This window comes from Colossoma macropomum, unplaced genomic scaffold (genome assembly GCF_904425465.1).
Source record: "Colossoma macropomum unplaced genomic scaffold, Colossoma_macropomum, whole genome shotgun sequence".
Taxonomy (NCBI): Eukaryota; Metazoa; Chordata; class Actinopteri; order Characiformes; family Serrasalmidae; genus Colossoma; species Colossoma macropomum.
In genome coordinates, this window is record NW_023494788.1 from 6,643,416 (window position 1) to 6,666,337 (window position 22,922).

Consider the following 22,922-nt stretch of genomic DNA (forward strand, 5'->3'; position numbering starts at 1 on the left):
TTATGAAAAACATGAACACGTTTAGAACTTGATGGCAGCAATGCATCTCAAAAAAGTTGGGACAGGGCCGTGTCTACCATTGTGTAGCATCCCCTCTTCTATTAACAGCAGGCTGTAAACATCTGGGACGTGAGGAGACCAGTTGCTGGAGTTTTGGGAGAGGAATGTTGTCCCATTCTTGTCTGATGTAGGATTCTAGCAGTCCTGGGTCTTCATTGCCGGATTATCGTTTCATGATGCGCCAAATGTTTTCTATTGGTCAAAGGTCTGGACTGCAGGCGGTCAGTTCAGCACTCAAACTCTTCTTCTGCGAAGCCATCCTGTTGTGATGGATGTGGTTTAGCCTTGTCTTGCTGAAATATGCAAGGCCTTCTCTGAAAAAGACACTGTCTGGATGGCAGCATATGTCGTTCTAAAACTTCTATATACTGTTCAGCATTGATGGAGCCTTTCCAGATGTTTAAGCTGCCCTTAGACACTAATGCAACCCCAGACCATCAGAGATGCAGGCTTTTGAACTGTGCGTTGATAACAAGCTGGATGGTCCCTCTCCTCTTGAGTCTGCAGGACGCAACGTCCGTGGTTTCCAAAAGAATGTCAAATTTTGATTCATCTGTCCACAGAACAGTTTTCCATTTTGCCTCAGTCCATTTTAAATGAGCTTTGGCCCAGAGAAGATGGCGGCGTTTCTGGATCGTGTTGACATATGGCTTCTTCTTTGCTTGCATGATACAACTTTAACTTGCATTTGTGGATCACACAGCAAACTGTGTTCACAGACAGTGATTTCTAGAAGTGTTTAAGCCCATGTGGTGATTTCCAGTACAGAATCATGCCTTTTTTTAATGCAGTGCTGTCTGACGGCCTGAAGATCACGAGCATCCAATATTGACTGTCGGCCTGGTTCTTGCGTACAGGGAATTCACCAGATTCTCTGAATCTTTTGATGATATTATGTACTGTAGATAGTGGGATATTCAATGTCTTCACAATTTTATGTTGAGGAACATTTTTCTGAAATTGTTCCACAATTTTTAGATGCAGTTTTTCTCAGATTGGTGAACTTCTGTCCATCTTTGCTTCTGAGAGACTCTGTCTCTCTAAAATGCTCTTTTTATACCGTCATGTGAGTTAGTTGCAAATTGCTCCTGTCCCAACTTTTTTGAGATGTGTTGCTGCCATTAAGTTCGAAATGAGTTAATGTTTTTCATGAAATAGTAAAATGTCTCACTTTCAACATCTGATATGTGTTCTATGTTCTATTGTAAATAAAATATGGGTCTATGAGTGTGACGTGTCAACAGAAACCAGACGCTCGCGGAAGTAAAAGATGCTGGCGTTTAATAATACTAGGCGAACAAACCGAAAAAGGGCAGAGCAATACACGAAGTCAAAAATACAAGCAAAAAGTTCCAAAACACAGATCAGTCCGTAGAGGCAAAAGCACAAAAGGGAAAAGACAAAAAGGCAGAGTCGATATACACAAAGCAAAGGTTCAAACACGGGATAATGGCAGTCAGTATACAAACGCTCGGTAGTTCAACAGGAAACAATACTTTGCACTGAATTAGACTAAAGCCCGGGCTTATAAAGTAAACTACACAGGTGCTGCTAGTTAATATTCAGGTGATTTGGAGCGCTGATTGGAACGTAAGCCAGTGTCAGAAGTCACGTGATCTCCCATAGAATTGTGGGCAATGGAGTCCGTGTCGGAGTCGGAGTCCGAGGGAAGTTGCCGAGTCATGTGATCTCCCAGAGGATTCTGGGAGATGAAGTCCGTTTCTTTCAGAGAGTTCACCGAATGCGTGACAATGAGATTTGCTAATCATCGCATTCCGTTTTTATTTACAGTTATTTACATTTTACACAGTGCCCCACCTTTTTTGGAATTGGGGTTGTAATAATAATAATAATAAGCAGAAGAAGAAGAAGAAGGACAAGAAGAAGAGGAATAGCTAGCACTAATACATTATATATTGTATTATTAGGGAACACTAGGACGTCTTCCTCCTTCCACAACTTGCCTCGAAGTGTTGTAGCCCTGGAAGTCACAGGTGGCCAAGGTTTCCTTGGCCGTATAAAGGAAAATAGGTCTTTCATGCAGTGCCTGCCCTTAGTTGTGGTAAAGCTGAAAGACATGGATAGCACAGTCAGAGTCAGGGAGTAATGGAATAAATGTCATGGTGTCACATATTCAGAATACAAAAAGGCAACTCTATTCCATTACAGGTACAAAAAAGAACATCTCAGAGAGGCTGATTCTTTAAGAAGTAAAGATGAGGAGAGGTTCACCATTCTGTGAAAGACTGCACGATCTGGCGAAATCTCTATATGTAAGGGACAAGGCCAAAAAACAGTATTTGCAAGCTGTGATCTTTGGGCCCTCAGGTGGCACTGCATTAAAAACAGACATGATTCTTTAGTGGAAATCACTGCATGGGCTCAGAAACACTTCTGAAAACCACTGTCTGTGAAAACAGTTCATCACTGCATCCACAAATACAAGTTACAACTCTAAAACACAAAGAAGAAACCATATATAAACAGGATACAGGAATGCTGCCACCTTCTCTGGGCCTGAGCTCATTTAAAATGGACTGAGGTAAAGTGGAAAAGTGTCCTGTGGTCCGACAATTCAAAATTTGATATTCTTTTTGGAAATCATGGACACTGTGTCCTCCAGACTAAAGACCACTCAGCTTGTTATCAGCATACAGTTCAAAAGCCAGTATTCATGAGTGACGTGCACATCTGTGAAGGCACCATTAATGCTGAATGATATACACATGTTTTGGCAACTTAGGCTGCCATCCAGATGACGTCTTTTTCAGGGAAGGCCTTGATTATTTCAGCAAGACGATGCCAGACCACATTCTGCATGTATTACAACAGCATTGCTCCATATTAAAAGAGTATGGGTGCTAAACTGACCTGCCTGGAGTCCAGACCTGTCACCCATTGAAAACATTTGGCTCATTATGAAATGAAAAATACAGCAAGGGAGAGCCCGAACTGTCTAGCAGCTAAAATCCTATATCAAACAAGAATGGGAAAACATTTCACTTTCTACAGCCGTGTCTCCTCAATTCCTAAACACTTACAGAGTGTTGGTAAAGGAAGAGGTGATGAAACACAGTGGTAAACATGCCCAGGTCCCAACGTTTTTGGAATGTGTTTTTGGCATCAAATTCAACATGGGTATATATTTTTCTAAAACAATACAATTTCTCAGTTTCAACATTTGATGTGTTTCTTTGTAGTATTTTCCTTTTGTCTTTATTTCGTTATATGGATTTTAAAATGATAATCAATCTTTTCCTTTTACTTGATTTTCATATCATTGCATTCTATTTTTATTTACATTCTGCACAGTGTTCCAACTTCTTTGGAAATGGGGTTGTACTTTAATTTGCCAATTAGCTAAATGTGAGCTCGGCAATTTTTTGTGTGTGACACAATAACATTTATAACACATATTTAAAAAAAAAAAAAAATACAAGATAATACATGAATATTATGTCGCCTAGTGTATAATTTTGTTATATTAATCAGAGCAGTTTTCCTGTTTGTCTTTGATAAGTAAAGGTTGTCTTGACTTTTTTTCTGTTGTCTTTATTTGATTATATGGTATTAAAAAGATAAGTAATGCAAAAGTAATAGAAAGTAATCAGCTTATGTTACTTCAATACAGTGATCACTTAGGTACACATGATGCTATATTACAGGTTTGTAAGAGTCAGTCAGTAATCCGTACTGGTATACATGTTTAAAGTAACCCTCTCAACCCTGAACACAGTGAGCTGCTGCTGTACACAGTTAGAACTCACCTCATTCTTCTTACAGTCAACAGAGTCTCATGTACTGATATTCAGTAACAAATCAGATCTAATATACAGACAGATGTGTTTATATCAAAATAAAACAGTAAAAAATTTGTATATGAGTTAAAGTTAGGTACTTACATAAAGCCAGGCGCTGGGCAGCGGGATGTGTTTTTACAACACGTATGATATTTTGTTCTGGAATTAAACGGACGAAGTCGAAACAGCACTGATAACGGCAAGGGCTAAACACTGAGGAATGGGAGAAGAAAACATTTTTAGTTTGTGTTTTAATTACTGTGAAAACCAACACGCCTTCATCAGCTCCACTACAGCTACACCTGAACACAAAGCACATGTTAAATACAGACTGTTCAGACAATTGTGTCCAAACATCAGCAACTACTACAAATCTTACTACTACTACTACTACTACTAATAATAATAATAATAATAATAATAATAAATAATGCTAATAATCATAATAATAATAGGCTATTAATAGCATCAGAGGAAATAATTAATATTGTTATTATTAGTTAATAAGTGAATATGAATAATCTTATATACTTTTATTATTTTTATTTATTTTTAATATTTTTTTAGAACTTCCATGTCAAAGAACATGTTTAGCTCATGTTCTAGTTCTTCTAAAGAGAATAAACGTCTGCACATTTTTATAAACAATTAGTATTTATTTGAAAAAATTACATATTGGAATATATATACATACATACATACATACATACATACATACATACAATATAAATATTGCTGTAGTCAGAAGAAAACCTTATATTTCCAAAATGGTAACTTTATAGGAGAAGGGAAAAACATATTTTAATGTAAGTCAGTGGAACCAGACTTTTTTCCAAGTCATTTTGGGCCGTTTCTTTTGGTCCATTCTTCATGAAATTCACACACAATGTAAAGAACAACAGATATTTTTAAAATATGTCAAGAACTGAAAAACAAGACGAGGTTTTCTTCTGACAGCAGTGATATGTTATGACACATTTTATATTTTACACTTTCCGTTAAACTGCAAAAACAAATAGTGTATATATGTAATAATTCTGTATGGAGGAAGTGTTCACTTATTTTCACTTTTTCATGTGAATGCACATCAGTATCAATTTTTAAAAACAGAAAACTTAAAATGTCAGAAACTCACTGCAAGCATCTGAGGAGACAGTCATCAGCAGGACCAGCCCCAGCACCAAACACACACAGCTCATCTTCATCGCCATCTTCTCTGCAGGCGTCTGAAGCTCTGAATGTTTCTCTCTTCATCTCAAGTCTCTCTTTTATAAAAAAATTCACTTCATTTTCAGTCATTCTTTAAAGATTCTGCCCCCTCTGCCTCCTCCGTTCACCACATCTTCCTCTCAGAGCTCAGAGCAGAAACTCTAGAGTGAAGATGACCCATGATGATAGCAGCTCTGATGTATCTGATAAGCTCAGTGCTCTAAACATCAGATAGTTGCTGAAAACCTGTGACGCAGTTTATTTGTTATGTAATTGATCATTAAGCACCATCCTTTAAATTTAGTAAATTAAACTCAAACTGTTAAATAACAAAATTTTTCAAATGAAATTGAACGTATATTTGAAAACTATGCAAACAGCTTTTTAAACTCTTATTTGGATTGTGTTTCTGTAAAGTTGCAAGTACATTAGCTTATCTTTTAAGTGAAAAAATAGTAGTTTCTAAAACTGCAATTCAAAAAAATGATTAAAATCTACAGAGAAAATGGGGCTCCTAACAACCACCTGGAAGAGCTGATAGGCACCAAAACTGCCCCCATCAGATAAACAGCACTTAAAGCTTTCATCTCTGAGAGAGAGGAGAAAATCAAGCTGCTTCAGATCTGAAAACATCCACAGGTGTTTCTGTCCATCCTTCCACTGTGAGAAGACGACTCAGCGCTGTGGGTCTGAAAGGATGTGCAAGTGAAAAAGAAGATAAAAAAGTTAAAGAGTAGATCGTAAGGATTGGTAGAAAGAGTGAATTGTTACTCATTTCTAAAACCAAGGGTGGCCCCACACCTCCAAAAGTAATGGATCAGAACTTATTGTTTTAAAAAAATCAACACAGCTGGCTGAGGAACCAAACGCAACTAATCCAATTCATGGTATAATAATTACATGCCAGCCTGTTAGTAAACAGAATCCGTGATTGTTTTGATCCTTCACTTCACTGATTTCAGCCTCAAACTGCAGCTAAAGTGCACCAACTCACACAGATGGGCTTTCACTACCATGAAAACAGGCACTTAATGTCTATGTTCATCATAAAGCAACAGGTCGCTGATTCTTGGTCAAAAATATGCTCCGTGATCCATGTTCAGAAATCGAAAGCATTTATTTACTATTGTTTATTGATCTGCCATTGTGAACAGCAGCTTTTGCTGCAAGAACAATATGAGTGTCTGTAAAATGTGAAATGTTAAAACAGGCAGATTATGCTGACAGTACAGCTCTGATGTGCACTAAGAAAAGTGTGCTTTTATGTTCTCATTTGATTCGGACCACGCAGGGGTCACTAGAAGTCAACTGAGACCCACGATTTCTGCCAGACTGGTTTAGTTGTTCGGTGAATACAGGGGGGAGGTGTTCACAAGTCAAAATGGACTGAACTACAGAAAAGTTTTGATAGGTCTGCACCAAACAATGTGGGTGTGAAAAAGCCCTCAGTTAAGAAATAGTTAATCAGACATTTAGTAATACCACACAGCATAGTGACAAACTATGACTGAGTGCATTAGTTCATGTATCACAGTCAAAGCATTTTGACTGGATTAGTGAGCTGCAGCTCCTCTCACTGAACACGTTTAATCAACATGACTAGACCTAAACTTCATTTCACGAGTGCTCTTAAAAAATCCAGAAAACACATATGACTTCAGAAACGCTGCAAAGCCAGTCATAACACACCGGAAGTGTTTCTGGGAGATTCTCAAAGGAGATGCAATATCTGTGATGCAAAATCGCTGACGGAAGTTGATAAGACCACAGAGACTCATGTTCCAGTAAGCTCCTGGATAAGTTGGCTGGCTGGTTAGCTATCTGACATCATATCTGCACTACAGAAGTTTTTGGTCCTGGCATTGCAGCAGTGTGCGAAATACTAGTATTGGGTCCCATGTTGGCTCACTAATCGACAGTGGTGGACGAAGTACACAAATCATGTACCTGAGTTAAAGTAGAGATACCCAAGGTGAAATATTACTCCTGCAAAAGTAGAAGTTCCTTCCTTTTAGACCTCCACTTGAGTAAAAGTACAAAAGGTATTTTCCCTCAAATGTACTTAAGTATCGAAAGTAAAAGTACTAAAAGATTAACTAATTTAATGCAACTTAGTTACAAGTTTAATAAAAACTTGCTTTAAACTCAGGTTCACAGATGAGTTTTCCTTTACTAAACTGCATCTGTAGGTCTAAATAATTTACTATAAAATGAAATAGTGTTTTTATAAATTCAGAAAAAAGACACGTCAGTCACAACTGCATATGTGTACATATTTCCATATTGTGGTCTGTTTACACAAAGTTAGGTTAGTTCATCATTTATGTTGAATAGACTCTCCCAAAATTTACGCTGCTGCACTGATGTTGAACCGTGTGCTGCACTGGGTCGGTATGTCCAACAGGTCAAAACAAGCTCAAAACAAAGTGAGCGCTGTGCCCTGATTGGTGTTCTTACTTCGCGCTTCTTTTGTTTTGACGTGTTACATTTTTCTACACACATAAGACAAAAGGAAGGACAGATTTCTCATAATGTAGTGGAGTAAAAAGTGAGATATTTGACTTTGAAATGTAGTGGAGTGAAAGTAAAAAGTCGCCCATAATTGAAACACTTCAGTAAAGTACAGATACACGAAAAAACTACTTACACTACAGAGGCACTTTCTCTCTCTCTCTCTCTCTCCCTCTCTCTCTCTCTCTCTCCCTCTCTCTCTCTCTCTCTCTCTCCCTCTCTCTCTCTCTCTCTCTCTCTCTCTCTCTCTCTCCCTATAAAAATATAAACATTCACTTCATTTGAAAACACCTATAAAAGACTCTCCCCACACTGCCCCCTCCATTCACCACACTTCAGAGTGCAGAGCAGAAGCTTTAGTATGGAGATGATCCATGATAGCAGCTCTGATGTATCTGATAAGCTCAGTGCACTAGACATCAGACAGTCAGTGAAGGCCTGTGACAGTCTGTTCATGCATTAAGCCATTAACATATCATCCTTTTCAGCCAATTCAGCAAATTAAACCCAACTTGTTATATATTTATCAAAGCTACTATGATGCATACATGGAAACACTTTACACAAACAGATTATCTTTTTAAAATCTTCTTATCTGGCTTATGTTTCTGTAAAGCAGCAAATACAACGATTAGCAACCACCTGGAAGACCTGGTGGACATTAAACTGTTTCCATCAGATGCAAAACTTTAGGTTAACAAAAAGTCACAAACTGCTGTAATACTGGTTACACAGATTACGTTAATACAGATTTAAAAAAAAACCTTTGTCTTTGATTTTGTAAGATCAATAACTCTCGCTGGCTAAACTGTTGTAAAATGCTTGGATAATTAGCTAATGAAGCTTTACATTAACTAGCTAACACACGTGTGTAATATAGTCCCACTGTAAAGCTGCTACAAGCCTGCAGGGATTTTCTGTTTCATGTTTGTTTTCAGAATCTGAAAAACTACCAAACGTTGACCAAACGGGTACCTTGTTGTGACCAGCAGTGGGTGCGGTGAGGTGAGGGGTATGTATGGTTTAAATTGAAAAGAGCATATCAGAGTTCTGTCTTTGCCCTTTAATGCATGTTTTATTGGTTAACATGCCCTAATTTCTGCACTTGAAAGAAGATAAAACAGAGACTATTTTCTTTGGGAATAGCAATGAGAGGCGCATTCAGCTATCAGCTATCAAGAGCCCTTAAATCTAAAGAACTAGTACGTAACCTTGGTGTACTGGTGGACTCTGATCTCAGTTTTATCAGTCGTGTCAAAGCACTTACTAAACCAGCTTTTTATCACCTTAAAAACATCAACAAGATCAGAGATGTTCTGACTAAAGCAGACCTGGAGAAACTCAACACCTTTATGTCTAGCAGGATTGATCACTGTAATGGTCGCCTAACTGGACTCACAAAAAAAGACAATCAAACAGCTTCAGCTGATTCAGAATGCAGCTGCCAGAGTCTCACTAGGAGTAAAAGAGGGGAGCACATCCCCACAAATGGATAATTCCACTGATTTTTCAACTTTTCTGCATAATTCAGTGTTTAACATGTAAACAGAGTGATTAAGAGTGGTTTGGTGTGAAATGGTTGATTGTAGAGACTCAGATGTCTTTACAGTGGTGGTGATAGGAACCAAGGGCTGCCATGACTACAACACAAATATAGACATTTTATTTACCATCCAAAACCACCAGTGAACCTACACGAGTCTTCTGAGTTTACACGGAATATAGATGATCTTAAAATAGTGAAAAATCTGAAAAGATAAGTTTTCCTTGGGGACTACGTTGCTTTACAACACACTGCATGTATCCCTCCACCAAGAATAGAGAACTGTGTTGAAAATGTCTTCCATATCAGGCGGCATATTCATCATCATTTCATGTTTTTTTTGCTTGCAGAAAGTAGATGAAGAGGGCCAAACACGTTTTTTACATTTCTCCTTAATCAATAAACCAACTTTTCCACCTCATCCAAACTTTTTTGCAACATTTTTTTTCTGTCTTTTCCAATGAGGGTTTTTAATGCACATTTTCAAATTTCACCAAAAAAATTGCATGGAGGTCGATGGAAAACCCCCAGGTGGCAGCACAGACGTGCTCTACACAAACAGATAGAAACCAAGATCTGAAATTGTCTCTGTTCTTAAGTTTCTCTCTGCAGATACAGATTCTTATTTGTATGTTGTTGAGGTTTTTGTGACTTAGCCGTAAAACAGAAACAGGTCATTCAAAAAGCTGTGTTTCTGATCAGGACTCACATGCAGGATCTGAAGGATGTGACCAATAACGTTCACTACGAGAACTACCGCAGCAAGAAGCTGGCCGCCGTCACCTGCAACGGAGTGAACACCAGCAAGAGCAAGGGTCAACTGACCAAGTATGCCACCTTCTGACCATTCAGAGAATTACAACCGTTACAGTACAACAGTATGCTTTTATTCAGATATTGCATATATTCTGTTTACCACTAGAAAGAGGCTTTTAGTCTAGACTTCTGACAGAATAGTCTGTTTGTGTAAATGTGTGTGTGTGTGTGTGTGTGTGTGTGTGTGTGTGTATCAGTGCTCACCCAGTCAGGCCTTTATGGACCTTGCTTTGTGCACTGGGGCTCAGTCATGCTGGAACAGAAAAGGTTCTTCCCCAAACTGTTCCCACAAAGTTGGAAGCATACAATTGTCCAAAATGTCTTGGTGCTGAAGCATTAAGATTTCCTTCACTGGAACTAAGGGTTCTAGATCAACCCCTGAAAAACAACCTCACATCATCGTCCCTCCTCCACCAAACTTTACAGCTGGCACAGTGCAGTCAGGCAGGTAACGTTCTCCTGGCATTCGCCAAACCCAGACTCGTCCATCAGACTGCCAGATAGAGAAGCGTGGTTTGTCACTCCACATGTCATCCATGCCATGAAACTCACAGCACACAGTTTTTGTGCTGATGTTGATGCCAGAGGAGGTTTGAACTCTGCAGTTATTGATCAGCAGAGTGTTGATGACTTTTATGCTCTATGCTCCTCAGCACTCGCCGACCCTGCTCTGTAACTTTACGTGGTCTGACACTTCATGTCTGAGTTGCTGTGGTTCCTAAACACTTCCACTTTTCAATAATACCACTCTATCTCAGAGGAATATCTAGGAGGGAAGAAATTTTGTGAACTGACTTGTTGCAGCGGTGGTCTCCTATTACAGCACCACGCTTGAATCCAGTGAGCTCTTCAGAATGACCCATACTTTCACAAAAGTGTGTGAAGGCAGACTGCAAGGCTAGACGCTTGATTTTACACACCTGTGACAATGGGACTGAATGAAACACCAGAATTCAATGAATAAAAGGTGTGTCCCAATACTTTTGTCCATATAGTGTATAAAATACATATGACACACTGCTATGGCAGATCTATAACCTCATGTCCTAGCAATAAAAACATACATGCTGTTAGTTTTTTTTTTTTTTCTCTCTCTGTCTCTCGCTGAGGCTTGAATAAACCTGAATATAGGTTTACGTACTACAGTGTGAATACTGTGTGAATAAGTGTGTCACTGTGTCGGCACTCTGTGTGTGTTTGAAGTGGTTTTGTTTGATCGTGTCTGTGAAAGATGTGTAACAGCACCTAGATTAGGGTTTAAGTTAGGGTTTAGGTTAGGTTTTGTGTGTAACAGCTGGGTATGAGTGATGGTTTTAGGTGGTTTGTTGCTTATCATGGCAGGTGAAAGGGCAAAAATATATAAAACGAAGACGTTTTCACAACGCACAACATATCTGAAAAGAATGAATTTTTCTGAAGTTTGTAAACAAATAAATTTGGAACAAAATACACCAGGAAACAGTAGTGCTACATTTACCAAATAAAGGCTGTAGAAAATATAAGTAAAAATATTTATTCCTTAAATCAGCATTGGTAAAAAAAACTATTTGAAAAAGAATGAGTAAAATTAAAGAAATGGTAAAATAATTAATGAATAAAATTAGGTTATGCGTAGTAGACTGATGTCCAATAAGCTACTGGTTACTTTGCAGTTCATGCAGTTAATGTACACTGTTGTTGCTGCTGCTGTTGTTGTTGTTGTTGTTGTTGACTCTCTAGAATTGGTCTAAATCTGTCTTTTTTATGATCCATGCAGTTATTCAGTATTAAAAGTACTAACAATGCCCATCATGTAATTAAAAAATCTTACTTTCACCTGATTTATCAGCTTTGTAAGTCTCTCTGGATAAGAGCGTCTGCTAAATGTAAATATAAAAGTCTTGTTACGGAGCCTGGGGTGGTGGAAGTCGTGAGTCTTTTGTTTGTTTGTTTGTTTGTTTATTTATTTTGCAGACTGGGGTTTTGTGCTAATAAGGGTAGAAGGTGTAGGTGAGACGAAAGGGATAATGCTGAACTGTGTATTGGCGGACCGGCAATTTACCACTACACCTCCACTGAAGTATGAAAAGAGGAGGAGAAACTGCTTCAAGAAGTGGTGGGAAAATAATCACAGGAAAGCGTAAACAAAGAAGACGCAGAAAAGAGGCGTGCTGGAACAAAAGAGGATGCAAAACAAACACAAAGAGATTGCAAAATCTCTCCTCGCTCATGAGAAAAGCTTTCTTTTGGTTCTCTTAGTCCTGTGATTTATCCACAGAGCGAAGCTGAACTCCTGACAGTTTCTTCTCTGTTTCTTCCAGATCTCTTTTACTTTTACATCAGTTTCTCTTTTTACCCTTTTTTTTCTCTTTTCATGTTTTTTTTTTCCTCAAATACAAAACTCTGTCTGAGGTACCGTTCACCCATCTACAAAGGTGCAATAGAAAAATAATTGCTGGCATGGGCTTCTAAGTTGAGCCTAACAGGTGTGCCTGCTCAGTGCTAATTAGCGCTGGGGATTCTGGGACTTGGAGTTCTTTGACCCAGATCCACCAGCTCTTCTACTGCGCTGCCTTGGCCCCCTGCAACCGGTGGCACAGGCTGAGCCCTTACATTTCTGCTTGCTGGTATGTGATGTGATTGTACATTGGAGGTGTGCAACTGCTGACTGTGTATGTGATCGTATCTGTTCTGCAGCTGGAGCGATGGCATGAGCAGATGAAGCGGAATCTGAGGTTTTATTATGTATTTTTTCCAATATGATAAACTAAATAAATAGAATTTGCTGAAAAATGCCATATGAAAGTTCCCTTATAAAATATGTGTTTAATTATTTTTACTTAGAAAATCAACCAAACATATCATTTCACTAGGGTGTTCAAACTTTTGCATACAGCTATATGCAAGTATCTATAGGTAATAATTATATGTGCCATATGTATAATATATACTCTCACCAAGCACTTCATTAGGAACACCTGTGCTTCTACTGATTCATGTATCTAATCAGCCAATTGTGTGGCAGCAGCACAGTGAATACCATTATGCAGATACGGGCAGCAGCTTCAGGTAATGTTCACATCACCCATTTTAGATTTTGACCACGACATCATTGTTGGTGCCAAATGGGCTGGTTTGAGTATTTCTTCAACTGCTGATCTCCTGAGATTTTCACCTACAGCAATCTCTAGAATTAGTCAGAATGGTGCAATGCAGAAAAGCATCTCAGAATGCCATTGAGGCGGATGGGCTACAACAGCAGAAGAGCTGAGGCTGCAGTGGACACAAGCTCACCAAAACTGGACACTTGAAGACTGAAAAAACAAAGCCTTGTTTGATAAATCTCAATTTCTGTTGAGGAGCACAGATGGTAGGCTCAGAATTTGGCTCCAACAGCGTGAATCCATGGACCCAACCTGCCTTGTGTCAACAATCTAGGCTGGTGGAGGTGGTGTAATGGTGTGGGGAATGTTTTCTTGGCACACTTTGGGCCCGTTAACACCAATCAATTATTGCTTGAATGCTGCAGACTATTTGAATATTGTTGCTGACCATGTGCATCCCTTCATGGCCACAGTTCACCATCTTCGAATGGCTCATTCCAGCATTATAATGCTCCATGTCACAAAAGAAAAAGTCATCTCAGACTGATTTCATGAACATGACAGTGTTCTTCATTGGCCTTCCTAGTCACCGGACAGTGTTCCAATGAAGAACACTGTCAGTAGAACTGACAGTGTTCCAATGAAGAACACTGTGTTCCAAAAACACATAGACGTTTGTCTTTGTACATGTTTTTAGACGCTTGTATGTGGCTCATTCTACAGAAACTTCAATTTTTGTGTCCCTAGCGTTTACAGATATATTACACTTAAAAACCATGTTAGGGTTACAATTTATTTACATTTTCAAATAAAACAATAAGTTATTTTAGCAATTACATCTTCTTGAGCTTCAATTTAGCAATATTGGCTTTTAAATTTATTATCTAGAATTCCAAGCACCACAGAAGAGCTCGTCCTCACGGTCATGTGTAAAGGGTGAGGCCACATTTTGAGGTAAAAAACATTTTTTTCTGCAATTTTAACTACAATAATCTATACATGACTATGAAATATATGATTTAAATGACATAAAGAAAACAAATGCCAAATAAATATTATAAAATATATACTGAAACTTGTTGTCCCCAGGAGTCGTGTCACTGGTGTTACTGCGTAACAAAAAATCTCTTATTTTGAAATAAAAATCACACTGATGACATCACTTGACTTCCTTTTACCTGTTTTCTGAGGATCTATGAAGAAAAGCACATGGTGAGTCCACTGTGTCTTTCAGTTATCAGAGATTTTCTCATTTAGCTCATGATTTCATATGAAGCTTTTAGCTGAAGTCACTGGTGTGACCGACTTTATTCTGAGGTAATTGTGAAAAAATAGAACACAAATGGATTAAATTCCATATTTTAGTGGACATTCCATGACTGACCACGTGTGGTTTGATGCTCTGTAGCAGCCCTTTAGTAAAATGCATTTTCCATTAAAATGTCTCTGGTGTTCCCTTTATTATGTGTAACACCAATGAGGGTTGGTAACACCAGTGACTCCTATGGAGAGATAGACAAGTGGTCGTTTCTGTAGAAAGTCCTGTGTAAGTACATTTTTCATACAAGCACGTTGTTCACCCCACTCAGGTGATCAGTTTGCCCTCTTGTGGACAGTGGCTGCTACTGCACTCCTGTCTAATGTTAATGGTGAAGGTGATATTAATAAATGTCCCTCTGATATGGAAATGGGCATTATCATCTATCTAACTATCCTCTGCTCTGTGATTGTCTGCTGAGGTCAGAACAGGCTCGTTTTCAAACATCGCTGGTGTTTCATTCATGCATTCACACTCATTTGGTTACGGTTGTTAAGTCACTCATTCTTCCACGTGGGGATGCTCATAGGAAGAGATCGTCTGAATCAGTAGGCAGCAGATGTGGCTGTGAATGTCAGAAATAGTCAATGGGGCATTCCACAAGTTTTTCAAAAATTCTGCAAATGTAAATCACTGAGGTGTAAACAGTGTTTCCAAGTGGTTTTGCTGTAGAGGAACCTGCCGACTCAGGGTTTCTTTACAGTGGTGGTGATAGGAACCAGGGGTCACCATGAATACAACACAAATATAGCCATTTTATTTACTATCCAAAACGACCAGTGAACCCACACAAGTCTTCTGAGCTTTCACATTGAATATTGATGATGGTACAATAGTACAACATCTACTATTTTGCCTTATAACCCTCTGCATGTATCTCTTCATCATGAATGATTTTACCCTGAAAGCTTCTCTCAAAACCTAATCTTAAGCAACAGGCATCCTTTTAAATGTTATAACTTTCTGTGAAGCATTAAAATCTCCAGACGTCTGGTTCCTATGACCATCACTGTGAACAGTTCTGACTCTGTAAATGCTCTAGAACAGTGCACTTTGTATCAAACCGCTCTAAATTTTGAAAAATTGGTGGAATTCCTCCTTGATTGTGCCAGGCAGAGGCAGTGTAATAAAATTATCAAAACCGGATCTGAGTGGGACTACAGCTTAAAGGGTATGTTCTATGGTATACCTAACGTCCTATGAGAGTTTGATAATGTTGTGGTGGTGCTGGGGTGTGTGTATGTGTGTGTGGGTACATGTGTGGATGTGTGTGTGTGTGTGTGTGTGTGTGTGGGTGTGTGTGTGTGTGTTTCACTTTAATGGGGTCATAGATAGCATCTGAAGTTCCGCTCCATGTGACATGTTTCTGTACAGCTCCAGCTCATCTGATTAAACTGTTACAATTTGATTTTGTCATTATAATAAACCCTTGCTGGATCATCTGTATTCAGATAATATTGTCCCTATAATGCATAGTGTTATGCGCCGTCGGCATGAGTGTCAAAATGTACTCAATGATAACAGTGATGACTGATGTGGATGGTTATGATGACAGTAATGTTGATACTTATATAAATGGTTCAATCTGCCCTAACTTGGTTGCAGAACAACACAAACCTAAAGGGCAGTTTATCTGTATCTGTTTGTGTTTTTTTTCTTTCTATTTTTATTATTTTTATTTTCCTTTGTCTGTGGAGTGATGAAATCTATCTCCCCCTACTAACGATTTTCCATGACCCTCACGGTTGTGGGCCGGGCTTCTTCTCTAGGTTCTTCTAATGTGAAAGGTGCCAGGTTATGAGCTACAACCTACCTTGTACAGTCACTGGCCATTTTATCAGAAACACCTACCATATTTTGTATCTGCAGTGAAAAAAGTGACTCGTTAAATTTACTTGATTTAAACATTTAAATGAAATAAATGCAATGCAGCACTTTTTCAGTGCAGTTACTGACAGTAGCCCATGTGTTGCTATACGCACCCTACATGGCAGTAGTGTGGTAGTGTGGTACGAGTGTATCAAGCGCAGCAGTGTTACTGTTACTTTTAAAAGTCGCATATAAGTTTGCAGAGGATCTGATCCTGGATCAGTCTGTGTGGCTGCCCTTAATTCAGTATGAGCAGCTTAAGTCCATCCCACTCATTGAAAGCTCAATGCCCAAATACAGGGATGCTGTACTTTAGTAACCCTCTCCATGCTTTACATGTTAAAGATTAAGCTCCTTTTGTTTCTATGAGGCTCACTAATAGGATCTAAACTAGACTATAACAGGCCAAATAGAACATACTGAGCAACACATGCAAAGCCACTAACCTCAGCCCTTCACCTGAATTTTAGAAAAAATTTATTATCAGTGTGGTTATCTACACGTCTGCAACCTTCATCAACCAAGAGTGAGCAAAAGTGTCACACCTGAAAACACACACACACACACACACACACACACACACACACACACACACACACACACACGCACACACAGAGTCGTCCACTATGCAAGTTCAAACACTTACAATCTTCCGGCTGTGCATAGGAAACTCCTGATACTCAGAACCAATAGTTACTGTTCAGAGCTCAGGCGCTACTCAAAGCTCTCAGTAAAGCTGGAATCAGAGTCAACCTTTTGCTATAATCCTTCTCAAAACTTTCCCTACCATTCCCAAACCTTTCTGTAGCCATTCCCCAACATTTCTCTATTCCAGTGTTTCTCAACTCGGTCCTCAGACAGGCCACATTTTCCCTTCATCCCTAAGTGTTGCAAGTTTGGTTGGAGTAAAAATGTGGACCCTGAGGACCTGGTTGGAAAGCACTTGTCTAACCTTTCCAGAACTGTTATCTAAACATTCCCAGACCCCAGACCTTTCCCCAACTATTCCCAAACCTCTCTCTAGCCATTTCCAAGCATTACTCGGACCATTTCCAAATGTTTTCCTAACATTCCCAAACCTTTCTCTAGCTACTCCCTAACTATACCCTGAACTTTAACAATTCATAAACGTTTCACCTTCTTCATAACTCTAGAGCCCAAAACCCCCTTATTTTTTACTTGTTTTTATATGTTCACAGATTTCAGTGTATTGATTTTTCTTCATGTTATTATTGTCTATTCTGTCTCCCTAACTACACATTATTACTATTAAAGATGAAATGGTTATGCTAAACACAACATTGTGCATCATCCTTATCTCAGATCTATACTCGGTTTCTGTGGTTCTGCTGATGTGTGTGTGCTCACTGTGATCAGCGTCTGCAGTGCTGCTGTCTTACTCTTAATACTGAGACAATGGAAACAAATTTATTTACATCATTTTATTGCGTTATTTGGATCCACAGCATTAAAAAGCATTGATAGTATTGAAAGAAAGGAATACATGAATTCATTAAAACAATGTAATGTAATGTAAGGAAATACATATGCAAATATAGGAGCAATGTAAGGTAAATATAGGAGCATCTCAACTTTCCAAGCACTTTGGATGTTGCATTTGGGTTACATATAAGCTGCAGCACTGAAATCCAGTCTTCATTCAAGATGCCAATCCATTTATTTCGTGCTTGCAGAACTTGTTCTTGGGCGTAGTAACCCTGAAAGACACAGATAACACAGTCAGTCTGCATTATAGAGGCTTAGAACTGATCTCTTTTAGCTTAAAGTCAAGATAGTCTTATCTGCTGAAATTCGTCTGAAGGTAGATACTCACACGTAGCCTGGCTTTGGGCATTCAGAAGGTGTTTTTTCAACTTTTATGATTAGGTTGGGTGGAATTTTAATATTGGTAAAGCTGAAACAGCACTGAACAGGATGGCCAGCACCATGAGCTGAGAAGGAAGATCAGAAAAATGTTTAGTTTATGTTTTTTAATTACTGAAAAAAAAAACAACATGCTTTCATCATCTCAGCTGCACCTGAAATTCATGTCAAATACAAACTATTCAGGGGCAAATGACCTGCATTGTCTGCACACTCTGACTACTAATACTATTATTGCTAATAATACTTATAGAAATTATTACAATGATTACAACTTAATCACCACGACAACCAAATAATAATCGATTATTTTGTACTTGTTACTATTAATAATTATCAATAGTATAGTTACTGTTATTCTAATACATATCATGTTCTGTTCAACTCAAACCAAGAAAATGTCTTAAAATGTTGTAAACTCACGTTCAGCGTCTGAGGAGATGGTCATCAGCAGGACCAGCCCCAGCACCAAACACACACAGCTCATCTTCATCTCCATCTTTTCCGCAAGTTCTCCTTCTCTCTCTGGTGCTATCTCAAGTTTGATCTGGTGATGCTCAGCCTCTCTTATTATGTGTGTTTAAGGGTACCTCCCCAAACCCCCCCCCCGTCAACCCCTAACCACGCCCAACCCCTAACCCCCCCCCGCCTCTCCGCTTTCTGCCCCATTCACCCACTTCCTCTCAGAGCGCAGAGCAGAACCTGTAGTGTGAAGATGACCCGTGATAAGATGTCTGATGTGTGAATGCTGTGCATGAGTCATCACAGTTACTGGAAACCTAAGAACCAGACTATTTTTCTTAAAACACTAATTGATTAATGCATTGTTCTCTAAATTCAGTAAATTAAACCATATTATTAACCTAATTAACAGCTTTAAAAGCCCATCGAAACTAATTTCATGCATGGGCTTTAAGGGCTTTTTTTCACTACTAACTTTCCTACTGAAAGAGAAAAAATTCACGTTCTAGAGCGCGCTTCCCCAGCATCTTTACAGTTGGCCTATAGGAACCTTCAATAGCTTATGATATCGCAACAAATGCTGAAATGATTCATTTGCAGTGTAGTGTTGCTTTGGTCTGTCGCTGTTGTTCTGGTTGCTACCTCAGTAACTGCTTTGCTCATATGTGCTAAGTTCATATCTGCTAATACGTCATAGTACGTTACATCCTGCTTTGCACAAATTCTTAGCACCGTGTACTGTCTGTGTCCTGTTTTGTATTTATGGTAAGTCTAGCTTATTTATTGCACTGTATTGTCTGCACTGCGTATATTGTATTGTTTTGCACTTGTGTTCCTGTGTTGCACCATTGTCTTGGTCTTCGTTTCACTGTGTACTTGTATAGAGCTGAAATGACAAAGTATAATAATAATAATAATAATAATAATAATAATAATAATAATAATAATGGTAGAACTGTTTTTAAATCTCAATGTTCTTTATATATGAATATAAGCAAAACATTGTAAAGATAAAAACACTATGCTCCAAATGAAATGGAGGGGGGGTGTCTTGTACTCCTGCCCCTTTGACCTCAACCTGTAAAAGTCCCCTCTTGGCTGGTGTGTGTATTTCACATTCTTCAAGATCCAGCTTAGAGAGATGAGGCTCAGCCTTGCCCCTGGTAAGCTGGCTTGGCTTCTATGAGATTCATTGCTCTTGGGCGCCCCCTCTGGTACTGAGGAGAGCTTTGTGTCCCTGATTTATAAGACACTCTGTGGAGCTCTTAAATAAAGGTATAACTGAATTCTACACAGCACTTAAATAGTGTGTTCACACTAGTTAGACTAGGGTTCAAATCTCTTAAAAGCTTTTTACTGCCTTTGCAAAAACTCTTACCACTTTTTGTTATATCTCAAACACTGTCTTTCTTAATAAAAGTGATTGCAATATTAAATTTAGCTCAGTTCATGTTTATGCACCCACACACACACACACACACACACACACACACACACACACACTGTCTGTGCATGGACGTCACAAATACAAACCACAGGTAAAAATCAGTTACAATGCTTACATGCATATCCTTACTTATACAAAAATGTTTTAACATCAAGCTTGAATTCCTAATGTTTTCTGGAATGCTAAAAGGAAAACAGTAAAGACCCTAAAACAGAGCCTTGAGGAACACCATATTGCTCTTCTATGTTCAGAAAATTTGGCAACCAGTAAATCATTGGCCACGCTAGCCAGCAATGACTCTGTGCTATGATGTTTCCAAAAGACAGACTCAAACAATTCAAGTTTGTTATGCAGACAGTTCTCAGATGTCTAGTCAGCAATGTTTAAGCTGTGTTTTATTACATTTCTATCACTCAAACAACATCATTACAACAATTTTAGTAATGTACAAACATTTGTAATATTTTACACTGGGACTTGTGATGGCTTAGCAGGAGCTAACTTAAACAATTTAGGGGCACAGCCCAGGTTGAGTGGTGAGGTACAATCATCCCCAATCACTAGTAACAAATCTGGGAGTAACCTAGAATGCGTTCAATCAAAATCTCAAGTGGGTGATCTAGAGCAGGGGTTCTCAACCTTTTCCACCCCAAGGCCCACCTGTTTATGACTATAAAGCACAGCGGCCGGCTGAAAAACTAAAATCAACTTTATGTTAAATCGTTTCTTTTGTTTCTTGATTGGTTGCATTGAAAACCTTTGAATTGCCTGAAAAAGACCAGATTGTCCATTTTACTTCAGTCACAGAAACCAAAATTTGCAGTTATGTTAAAAAACATAACGTTATAAAACATATGTTTGCAGAGATGTCAAAAAAGGGGAAAAAGAAAAAAGGTAGATGGTGATGTCTCTTTAGTTTTGAGGGTTTTTGTGGTTTATTTGAAACAAACATCTCTCCACTCAGTGGGCTTTTTGGATTAGCGTTGTCACAATCAACAATAATAATAAACATTATTGATATCTGCTTCTTTGTTATTAGTTTATCAAGGTGAGTTTAACTACGCAGGTCGCTGATGCTCGGTCAAAAATCAAACACATATCTTTGCTATTATTTTATGGCTTGTGTGCATTTTTATCAGCTGCAGTTCGAGCTGCAGGAATGACATGCGAGCACTGAGTCAGACGTTAAATCAGGCAGATTATATACAGTGCTGATGTGCTGGTAGAAGAAGAGGAAGGCCAGCTGTATTGATGAATTCCCTCATTTCATCATAAAATTTGTTCCCACCAGCAGTGAACTGAACAGGGTTCGGCTGCAAGTGGTCCGAGACCCACGGTTTTGCCGGACCAGTTGAGCTGTTTGATGCAGACCTGAATATGGGTGGAGTGAACGGAGCGAACTAAAGAAAAAAAAAGTTTGATAGGTCTGCACCGAACAAAGTAGGAGAAAGCACCCTGAGAAACCTCTCCATCTCCAGCTAACCGTCTGCACTGTGCGCCGGCGGCTGCATCGTCTCAAACTGATGATGTCTGATTAGCCTGTGACTGCGATGTTTTCATTTATACGTCTCTATTGGCTCACTAGGAACTACTGCCTCTCCCCGAGTTCAGGCCCGCGGACCACTACAGGGTGCTTCAGGGCCCACTGGCTGTCCGTGGCCCACAGGTTGAGAAACCCAGATCTAGAGGACATCAAGCTTTAAATCTCATTAAGACTGTCCATCATCAGAATCTACAGTGGTATTTGGAGGGTTGATGGTAGGTTGATGATTAATTTTTTCTATTTTGGTACCGAAGTAGTCATCTTCACTCACACTAATTGCAGTATAAAAATATAAAAAGTATATAAAAAGCAGTATTTTTGTCTTGCTGCCATCAGCCTCATGCAGCGCTGCTATGATGACCAGCTATATTAAAGGGGTATTTTTTATCTGCAGTGAAAAATGAAGTAGCTGGTACCAAAAGCGATCTGAAAGAAGCTCTACATGAATTATGGAGTGCAGAACTCGCTCACAGCTGGTTTAACACTAGAACTCACAGTTGACACACTGCTCTGCTGCAGTGTAGTGGACACTAGGACGTCTTCCTCTTTGTCCAACTTGCCCTTTGCTGTTTGCTGCTGTGTAGTGGACGCTAGGATACCTTCCTCATTGTTTAACTTGTCCCTAGCTGTTGTAACAGTGAAATACACAGATGGTACCGTACTCTGCTGCTGTGTTGTGGACACTAGAATGTCTTCCTCTTTGTCCAACTTGCCCCTAGCTGTTGTCAACTTGAAAGTCACAGTTGGCTCAGTACTCTGCTGCTGTGTAGTGGACGCTAGGACGTCTTCTTCCTTGCAGTACTCGCCCCTGGCTGTTGTAACCCTGAAAGACATGAATAGCACAGTTAATGCTGTAATAAGTGATTTTGTAGAAACCATGAAGTGTAACAAATCCAATTAAAAAAACCCACCCCCTACTTTTAGCCCTCCTTCCAAAGCCACACCCCCAAAGCATAAGAATACAAACAATCAGAGTCTAAAAAATAGTGGAAACTGCGGGGAGTGGTGGTCTCATAAATCCATGCTTTAAGGGGGCTGTGCATGTTGAAGAATCTTTCACATGACTACAAATAAAGACAAATAAGCTAGCTAGCTAGCTACATCACTCATTTGTAAAACATCCCATTTAAAGCCAGTATAGACTAGGAGAAAAAGATAAATACAATCAAACAACACTTGCTTAAAATTACAGACATCGTCAAAAATATCCACACACTAGCCAGCTTACACCTACAGCTTAGCAAACATTAGCGCTGGACTAATACAAAACGTAGCTATATACGTAGCTAGCAACATTGCCTACACAATTCAGGAACACAAAAAAAAAATTCCCATAAACAAAACAAACCAGGTAATTACCTGTCCAACAGAAAAATA

The 22,922-nt window shown here is 39.0% G+C and overlaps 1 protein-coding gene and 1 long non-coding RNA gene across 2 annotated transcripts; both read right to left on the reverse strand.

The window, feature by feature from the left end:
• Positions 1-2,021: 2,021 nt before the first annotated feature.
• On the reverse strand, positions 2,022-5,218 carry LOC118806666. The gene is made up of 3 exons (XR_005007138.1): positions 4,996-5,218; positions 3,963-4,073; positions 2,022-2,128 (listed from the first exon to the last, which is right to left on the reverse strand). It is a non-coding gene; the product is annotated as an uncharacterized LOC118806666 (long non-coding RNA).
• Positions 5,219-17,644: 12,426 nt separating this feature from the next.
• Positions 17,645-18,628, reverse strand: LOC118806379 (C-C motif chemokine 3-like). Its single transcript, XM_036567795.1, has 3 exons — positions 18,517-18,628; positions 18,044-18,161; positions 17,645-17,927 (listed from the first exon to the last, which is right to left on the reverse strand). The coding sequence occupies exons 1-3, from the start codon at positions 18,590-18,592 to the stop codon at positions 17,870-17,872; spliced, it is 252 nt and encodes an 83-aa protein (XP_036423688.1). The 5' UTR covers positions 18,593-18,628; the 3' UTR covers positions 17,645-17,869.
• Between the last annotated feature and the right edge of the window lie 4,294 nt (positions 18,629-22,922).